The 10126-nt window shown below is 44.8% G+C and overlaps 1 protein-coding gene across 1 annotated transcript in view; it reads right to left on the reverse strand.

Moving 5' to 3' along the window:
* Positions 1–9709, reverse strand: part of SRPX (sushi repeat containing protein X-linked) — a 43994-nt gene extending 34285 nt beyond the window's left edge. Inside the window, exon 1 of the mRNA XM_042866803.1 lies at positions 9640–9709. Within this exon, the coding sequence (XP_042722737.1) occupies positions 9640–9709 (70 nt within the window). The remainder of the gene's footprint in view (positions 1–9639) is intronic.
* Positions 9710–10126: the final 417 nt, after the last annotated feature.

A 10126-nucleotide genomic window follows, 5' to 3' on the forward strand; every position in this document is an offset into this window, starting at 1 on the left:
GACAGAATAGAGTGCATCCTCAGCAAGTTTGCTAGTGAAACCAAGCTGAGTCGTGCAGTTGACACAGTGGAAGGAAGGAATGCCATTCAGAGGGACCTCGACAGGCTTGAAAGGTGGGCCTGGATAAACCTGATGAGGTTCAACACAGCAAAGTGCAAGGTTTTGCACTTGGACTGGAGGAATCCTAGGCATCCATACAGACTGGAAGGACTGGTCTTTGAGAGCAGCCCTGCAGAGAAGGACCTGGGGGTCCTGATAGATGAAAAGCTTAACATGAGCCAGCAGTGCGCTCTGGCAGCTCGGAAAGCAAATGGTATCCTGGGCTCCATCAGAAGAGGGGTGGCCAGCAGGGACAGGGAGGTGATTGTCCCTCTTTGCTCTTGAAAGACCCCGGAGTGCTGTGTCCAGTTCTGGAGCCCCCAGTACAAGAAAGACAGAGAGCTGTTGGAGAGGGACCAGAGGAGAGCCATAAAGATGATCAGGGGGCTGGAGCACCTCCCCTGTGAAGACAGACTGAGGGAGCTGGGCTTGTTCAGCCTGGAGAAGGTGCAGGGTGACCTCATTGCAGCCTTCCAGTACCTAAAGGAAGCCTACAAACAGGAGAGGAGTCAACTCTTTACAAGGGTAGATAACAGCAGGACAAGGGGAAGTGGTTTTAAGTTGAGCTAGGGAAGATGTTGGGGTTGGATGTCAGGGGGAAGTTCTTTACTATGAGAGTGGTGAGGTGCTGGCACAGGCTGCCCAGAGAGGTAGTGGATGCCCCGTCCCTGGAGGTGTTCAAGGCCAGGTTGGATGGGGCCCTGGGCAGCCTGGTCTGGTATTGAATGGGGAGGTTGGTGGCCCTGCATGTGGCAGGGGGTTGGAGATTCATGATCCTTGAGGTCCCTTCCAACCCTGGCCATTCTGTGATTCATTCTGTGATTCTGTAAGTTGTTGCTGTTGCTTGAACAGTTGCTGGGCTTTTCAGTCAAAGCTTATTTAAATAGTGCAGCAGCTAATTCACCCAACCGCAAGGTCTTTGTTACACCTTTCCCTGGCGTGTTTCTGCCTTTTGTCTGTCTCACTTACCATTGTGCCTCATTTAAATCACACCCAAAACGTACTGGAGAACCCTTCTTGGTGTGAAGTGGCACCCTGAGAAGCATCAGCCTCAACACCACAAAAATCATTAGCAATACATTGATTTATTGTGTCATGTGAGACAATACAGAATTTTTCTTTTCCCCATCCTCCTGCTTTTCACTGTCTTTGTGCAACAAAGGATAACTTTGTCACAGCCGAAAGAGTAAACTTGGAACTGAGTTATATTTCAAAAACAGCATCCATCAGCAACATATAAATCAGAACCTACTTTCATTGTGAGGGGTTACCTATATGAAAATACTTTGTTAGTAAAATGAAGGACTTATTTTTAATTCCTTTGGCAAACTGGCTTAGTTTTCCAGCAGGAAAAACAGACAGTCATAAACCAAATGTGTTATCTTTTAATGAGCTCCAACTTGGTTTTTATTGCATACAAGCAACATATGTGTTTTAATATATCTTATGCCTAAATGTCTAAGGCATTTTATAAATATGCCACACATTTCAGATCACAGAATCATAGAATAGTCTGGGTTGAAAAGGACCACAATGATCATCTAGTTTCAACCTCTTTGCCAAAGGCAGAATCGCCAACCACCAGACCAGGCTGCCCAGAGCCACATCCAGCCTGGCCCTGAATGCCTCCAGGGATGGGGCATCCACAGCCTCCTTGGGCAACCTCTTCCAGTGCATCACCACCCTCTGTGTGAAAAACTTGCTCCTAATATCTAACCTAAACCTCCCCGTTTCAGTTTAAAACCATTCCCCTGTGTCCTATCACTATCCACCCTCGTAAACAGCCGCAGTGAGGTCTCCCCGGAGCCTTCAATTATCTAAGCTAAACAAGCTCAGTTCCCTCATCCTTTTTTCATAGAGGAGGTACTCCAGCCCTCTGATCATCAATGTCATCAGATGTCCCTAAGCAAATCGGCAGGCAAAATTATTGCAAAAGGATGATTTTGAATAATAATATAACAAAAGAACTTCTGGTGCTGCAGTGCATGCCTTCTGCCATTACTAGTATCTAAGGGTGCAAAATACTTTGAAGCCATTTAAAGGCACTGTTTAACATTCTTGGTTTCAACACCCAGTTGTAGACAAACACAAAATCACCAATCAGAAGTACAAAAAATAAAAGAATTCAAGTGCTCATATTTTCTGAAGAGACCATTGGACACATTATCAAGTTCTCAGGCAGTGAACCACTGCAAAATGTCAGTGCACTGGTGGATAGATTAAAAAGGCAGTGGTGATACACCAACAGCACTGCTGTCATTTATGCAAGCATTGACCTCTCTTATTAGAGAACTACACAGAATTTGATGAAATTGATCATACACTTTCTTAAACTAGAAGTTAATGCATGCTTACAGTTAAAGTTACCTCCTGTTTCTCACAGCTACAATTTTCTATGCAATTATGGCAAGTGCCAAGTATCAGAGAGAAAATCAAACTGTGATTCCTGATAAAGGCATTTCTGAACAAGGAAATGCATCCAAAGCAGCAATGATGCAGACAGAAAGACAAGTCAGGAGAGCACACAGGTTTACCCCAAACAGCAACCATGCACAAGTCGTACTGGTTAAGTCTTGAAGAGCTGCAGGAGCTTCCTGTGGCAGTTCCCTAACTAAACACACTCACCCATTTTGACTTAATATGATGCACAGCACACATAACAGTAATAACAGCACTTCCTCCTCATATGAATGTATTCAGCCACAGCTTTCCAAGTGTCCTCTCCCACCAGATAAATTATCCCCAAAGAGGATGCAGGCAGAGGTTAACCAGCTCCCTTAAAAACATGAAAATCAGTGATACAAAGCTGAAGCAAATTACCAGCCAGATGCCTTCACAGAAAACACCTTCAAGAACACATCTTTCTTTCTTCCTACATTAATAAAGAACACACCCCCGTTTCAACATGCGATCACTTTCTCTGCCACTCACATCTACTCATTTCCCAGAAAAAGTAAATTAGAGGGAAGACCTTTTTGTTATTTGTTCTATTATTATTATTTTTAGTTAATCATTTCACTGCCAGCACATCTGGGCAGCTTAGAGCAGTGACTGTCTGCAAGCCAACATACTTTTAATCTTCAGGAATAGCTGGATAGAGTCATGTTAACTCTGGTCTGTTTTACCAATGTGACACATTATAACCAGAAAGCCACAGCGAACAGACTCAGGATGGGAAGATGCAAATTAAGTCATTATTTTAAGTGCACCGTCCAAAAATTGCAAACTTTAAAGAGAACTGTAATCGGCAGAGGCTTACAACTGCGTGGCAGCTGGAAGCAACATCTTACCCTATCTGGCCAAGCCGTTGTCAGGAAGTCTGACAGAAGGACCTCAGTGGGCCACCAGTAAGGCCCACAGACCTTACTAGGTTACAGCTTTGCTGGGGCAGCCACAGAGGAGACAGACTTTGCAGAGAGACTCCCTTTGCCAGCCCACACTGGTTAAGCGTAGGCTTTGGGTACGCCATGCAGCATGACAAGGCACTGCTGGAGAAGCCTGGATACACGACTACTTCCAAACTGCAGCACTATTCTTAGTGTACAGACGTACGGCAGGCCTAAATCTGGCACCTTAAAAAGCAGGAACATTTCCTGAAAAGAAGAAGGGGGGCAAAAAATAGGGAAGAATGAAATCAGATCTCTTTAATTCCATCTCAAATTGGAAGAAAACCTGTCTATTCAAAGCTGCGTGAAATTTAAGATTTGACACAACTGGGAAAAAAGGGTTTCTTTCTTTAACAGCAACATAGTAATTTCAGAAGCTTCAAAACAAAGTTTCTCTACAACACAAGCTTCCAAATCATCCAAATTACATACATGAAATATTCTCACACATGCATATTTTTATCTACTGCACTGCAGCAAAAGATAGCAGTGACATAAAATGTATCGCCATATGTTCTTCCCAAAACTGCTGAAGTTTTGTCTGTGCTTCCGCAAGAGACACAGCTGCTTGTCATGATCTGAACACTGTACAAATCAAAGACATACATGCATGGAAGTAAGTATTCATTCACCAGTTCCAAACGAATCAATACAATCAAGAACTATTATATGTATCTTGCATGTTTTGGGTTCGGCTTTTTACTCCTTGAAAAAAGCACAAAATGACCCTCTGGCATCTCACAAAAGCAATCCAGAACACCCATTATTTCACATATTCTCACTAATTTATTTTTAGGCCCTAAGCGTCAAGCAAAACTTGGTATCTGAAAGCAGCTTGTAGCCTAAATCCCACTTATGTCATCCGTTCTCAGACACAAGACACATTTTTATTCACTAAGCAAAACATGAAGTTGTATGAGTGGTATCTGCTCAAACGGCAAAAACCTTTGCCAAAAATGCCTTGCTTTCCCCAGCTGCCATCACACAAGCTGGCAGAGGCTGGGCGATCTGATACAGCTGGGAGTGCCTCCATCTCCAGGGATGTGCTGCAGAAAGCCAGCTGAATGGCACAGCACCATTCAGCACCAGTAATAATGCACGACCCACCCCCACTGCCTATTTGGTGTCAGTGTGCACTACGGGGGGAAAGAAAGCAGCTCCCAGCTCATCAGCCCCAATGTAGGATGCACTAGAAGTCACTTGGGCATGCTGACACCAGGCTCTGAACGCACTCTCATGCTAAATGCATTCTCGTTCCACCTTCACAGAACTTAGGAGGAAGATGTAATTTTAGACATTTCTCTCAGGAAAAAACCTGCAGCTGCCAAGAAACACTAGTTAAAGAATAATGTGAGGTGGGGGAAGGATTTCTAATCATCCTTATTTTGCACTTGATAGAACTTAACTTTTGTTAATAATAAACAATAAATGTTGCTTTCATGTTCCTGTGCATTAGGTACACAGCCAAGACATCATTTACTTCCTCAAACACAACAAAATTTGTGTTTCTGAACAACAAAAAGTGTTGTTCAGAAAAACTAACAGAAGACATCAGTAAAGATAAGCTTTTCATATTCATTAAATTTGAGTAAATCTAAATCTACTTCTTCATTGAGAGATACGCAGAAGAACAAGCTAGAGTTGTGCGTGCAGCAGAGCCCTCACAGAGCTATTCTTAGTTACAGGAAACATCAGAATCATTACAATTAAGATCTCTCATTTGGAGCTACTTCCAAGATATTGCAGCATAAATCTTCAGTCTGAACAGCTTTATTAGTGTTCTTTTAAATATAATTAATAGCTAGAAGCAAAGAACTCACAGCCAGTCAGCCAGCCAGCCGAGCTCTGCTCTGTGTGACAGCAACAGGGCCCAAGGGAACGGCATGGAGCTGTGCCAGGGGAGGGCAGCTGGGGGTCAGGGAAGGGCGCTGCACCACAGGGTGGGCATGGAACGGGATGCACAGGGCTGTGGGCACGGCCACCAGTATCAGAGATCAAGGAGCGTCTGGACAGTGCTCTCAGTTTGATTTTGGGCGGTCCATGCAAGTCTCTTCCAACTCAGGATGTTCTCTGATCCTATGATTACTGGTAAACTTTATGGACAAAAGACAAGCAGTGTGATCAGGGTGGAGGTATGTAGGGATGGAAGTGCCCAAATATCTTTCCTTGCACATTCATCAGAGTGATGGGGTCCTCCTCTCATTGCTCTCCATTCCAGTTACACCAGTAGGCTGCGAAATCATCCTTTGGAAATAATCTCTCCTGATGAAAATGGTCTCAGGACCCTTGTACTGCCTAATTTCTTGTCTGGTAGCATGGGATGTGGGTTCAAGATGTAGGACTACCTAAAAATGTAAGTATATTTGTAGACATAATCTGTGAGACAATCAATTAGGAATTACCAATTATTTCAGTGACCCCTCCAAGATGGCCTGTCTGAATTGCGAGAAATTTCAACATGGAGTCAAAAATAAAATAAAACAACAACAGGAAAACAGGATTCATCATTTATATTTTTACAGTACAACCCTATAAATGGTGTTCCTCATGCACTCCCCAGACTTCGGTCAGTTATGGAAATTTTATCAGCAGTTCATCATGAAAGCACAACCTGAACTCCACATCTATCTCCAAACTCTACTCCTACTATAAATCAGTATCTACATAATAGATGTTTTACATAGGTATTTCCAATTACTTCACAGTGGTGTATGTTTCTGCTATTTTCATTTACAGAGGAGGAAAGTAAGGAAGATTAAAGCAAGCCTACAAACTTGCCCGAGTGAAATACACGAAGAGTCTGAATTTCCAATCCAATGGTTCATTAAACAGAATGCTGATATAACAGCATGCCAAATATCTTTCCTTGCACATTCATCAGCCACAAATGAAATCCAGTTGTCATCCACTCTGTTCATATTAGTATAATGGAAGGGGAAAAGTGTATTTCATTAATGCTACTATTCATGTATACTGCCTTGAGCTTTCAGAGAGTTGAGAAGGATACAGACAACACAGAAAGAAAAGCACAATGTTTTGACACCACTTAGTGGTGTGAATTTTCACTGGAAAGTACTGCAGCTTATGAGCATGGACCACTTCATGTAAGAAAACACAAATGCAGCATCAAGAGAAGACAACATTCTTGATGGATATAAACAAGCTATCTGCTGTTTTTTAAGGTCACTTACAAATGTTATTTCTGCTGGGCTTCCCTGCTGCTGAAAGTCTTGCTTATTAGTGCACATGCAGTCATCCAGCTATCTAGAACTTATTTAAGAGTTGCCAACTGGTCCAAAAGGACAACTCTTTGGATAAAGCTGCACCTTAGGACATCTGCTTGCATTCGTGTGATTTTTATTTTGTCTTTTACTTGGCCAGCAAGCAACCTGAGGGCAGGTAGTGCCTTTTTTAGACAGCCTATGGGACATCCAGGTCAGCCTTCTCCACACACACAGTACTGGTGCACTTGGCTTCAGAGGACCGGTACACACAGAACTAAGGACAGAAGGGGATCTTGCACATGCTTCTACAAAAGTAGTCACCTAGGGTTAAGGGGCAGACAGCAAGCTGCATTAAAAAAACAAACACAAACAAATACCAAGAAAAGCCTCAGCTGACACAAGAGGCCCCACCCTTGGCAATACAGGCCACCAGCTGTTTTAGGGGCTTGGAGATGGCTCCCTGCCTGCTCTGCAGTCCGCTCTAAGAGAGAGGAGCTCTGAACAGGAATCAAGGCACTAACTGCAATGCCAGGTTTATTACAGCCTGCCATACAAACTCAAATGCGCAACGACTGCAGAACCAGGATGCTGCACTCACCAAAGGACCCCTCGCCCCACAATGACAGAGCTACTCGTCCCACAACCAGACTTCCATCTGCTCATTTTTAAATACATATTTATGTTTAAAAGCGTATCACATGTCTATATTGTTTTTCATTTATTTACATCTCATACAGGTTTTGAAAACAGCTCTATAAAATCACATATGCTTCAGATGACCTTAATGACATCTCTGCACCCAACAATGTCCTATTCTAATACAAAGCTGCTTTTTTAATGCAGCATAACCACTTCCCACTACTTTTGTTATGTATTAGCTTCTCCTTACAGCTGTCTATTAAACATGTAAAAACACAGGTACAGCAATCTTACACCATGCAGTGCTGAGGAATTTCACTTCCACATACCTAGATCATTGAACAAGCAACATCCCTACATTCAAGTGTAGACTCACCTGGCACTACAACGTCACTGGTGTTCTGCCTGAGCTACACATAACAAGAACTTATGTTTTTTTCACAGCTCTGAAAACCAGAAAAAAAAAAGAAATGGGAAGGTCTCTAAGGGAAGGCAAAAAGGAATCTGAGGAGGAAGAGTCAATAAAGACTCTCTTTAGTGCCTAGAAAATAAATAATAAAAAAAAATTTGTACACTTCTCCAAGGTAGCTTTTGGGTTATGGTGCACAAACATTCTGCACTGAAAATTCTAGTTGTATCAAATTATGAATTCAAGAACTGATTAAACTACTTCTGATGTCTGAACAACAATCCAGTAATAAGAATAAGCACTTTGTCTGGCTCTAGAATAGACTCTTTGGCTTTGCCTACAAGAAGGTATTCATCTCCTAGTAACAGATCATTAAAGTATATGCACATATCATCTGTATTCAAGGCAGCCACACACATATGCATCCTACTGAAACTATTTTATGAAGCTATTTGAGTTTCCTTATGGATTTTCTGTTACCTGCTGTGCACAGTTACAAACGGTGACAGAGAGGAGAAAAAAACAAACTATTAACAGTTTCACTGGATTTCATAGCAAGAATAAAGATTTGAACAAAGATCACATTTTCCTCTGTAAAAACAAAACCAAATATCACAAAAGAAAGGGAGCGTGAAACCTTAACTCAGTATTAGAGTTCATAAATAGAGCTGTTGATAGCTTGAACTGTTTGGAGCCTCTGACATTAAGTATAAGGGGGAAACTGGACTTGCAAATGACTGAAAGCTGAAACAAGCAGACTATTGTGTGGACAGCTTGAAGATGATATGCAAGAAGCGCGTTTTTGACTGGAGAACTTCCATTTGGCCTTTCAGAAAGAAAGAGAAGAACAGGATATTAGCATCCTCTGCAAACTAATTGAAGACTAACATTGACATAAACCGCAAAGTAAGGCATTCAGTCATCTTCCTAAGAAAATAAAGGGAACTTGGCAGCACAGCGGTCCTCCGAGAAATGCCAGGATAGAAACCTCTGTTGTCCTTGTTGACTTAGCAGCTGATGCGTCCAATACCTTAATGTTTTGTAAAGAAAAAACACAAATGCGTGCTCCAGCATCTATCACTCTGGAAAGCAGATAGCTGCAACAAGCCAGCAAAAACAACACAAAAACTAACTTGGACTCAAACACCATCGCCATGCCACCTCGTGCCCCTACACAGCCAGAACTACCGCCGCAGTGAGGACAGCTCAGGCTGCAAAGCACAGCACCACAGTGAGCATAACTGCCCCACAGCTGGGAATTGTTTGACACCTTCCCCACTTGTTTTCTCTGCAGTGCCAATCTGCCATAAGGCACCTGCGCTTGGGCGCACACCTCACCCCCTCCCAGGCTCTGCTCTGACCACAGATCTTTGCTGACCACACCTGTTGAGTGATGACCGCACAGCTCCGCTTTACACCGGCTTCACCTGCACAGCCTGCAAGGGCAGCAACCTCTAACTTGACGAGACGCAGCTGCTTTAGAAGAGCGGGCACAGACAAACGTGGATTTTCTTCTGCCATAAAAGCGGGCCTATGTTTCCGCTTATTTCCAGTTTTGCTAAAACCCGCTCAAACAAGCAGAAGTAAAACAAAGTAAGGTTGTACCCCAAGCACCGGGCGCACAAGGACCCGGCCCCATTTACTGTCCCAGTCGTTACACTGAGACGAGCCCTCTCCATGCCCAATGCCACACAGACACCAAATCCCGACGAAACGCTCCGCCGCGCCCGCTCACCCCGATCCCCATTCCTAGACGGACGAGACCCGCACGGCACAAAGCGCTGCGGCCCGGCCGCTTGCGTGGGGTCAGCGCCCGCCTCGGGCTCCGCCGCCCGGGATCCCACTCCCCCGAGCCGCCCGCTGCGCGCCGCCCCTTCCCTACCCTCGTACTCCCGGCTGGGGCAGGCGGCCAGGGTGAGCAGCGCGGCCAGGCGCAGGCAGCGGCTCGCCATGCTGCGCGGCGGCGACGGCCCTTCCCGGCTGAGGGCTGCGCGGCAAAGGGGCAGGAGGAGGAGGAGTGGGACGGAGACATCCTCGGAGCGGGCTCCCGGGCTCCGCCGGAGACTCCTCCTCCTCCTCCCGCCGCCGCCGGGGCGCGGAGACCGCTCCGCCCCTCTCCGTCCCGCCCCGCGGGGCCCGGGGAGCAGTGGGGACAGTGGTTGTGCAGATGGGCTCGAAAATCGTGAGCAGAGCCTTGAATCGTGAGGTTAAGAAGAGAAAGGTTGGAGTCCTTGAACTTGCCTTTGAGCTGCTGGGGTGTTCGGGGTCACGCTGTCAGAGTTCCTCCCATAACCACAAAAGCTAGAGGCATTTTTTCCCCTTCCAGATTAAAGCAAATTCCCTCAGCAGCCTTAGCCTACAGAAGTGAG

This window comes from Lagopus leucura, unplaced genomic scaffold, assembly GCF_019238085.1.
Source record: "Lagopus leucura isolate 7727_CA_CO unplaced genomic scaffold, USGS_WTPT01 Super-Scaffold_100001, whole genome shotgun sequence".
Classification (NCBI taxonomy): Eukaryota; Metazoa; Chordata; class Aves; order Galliformes; family Phasianidae; genus Lagopus; species Lagopus leucura.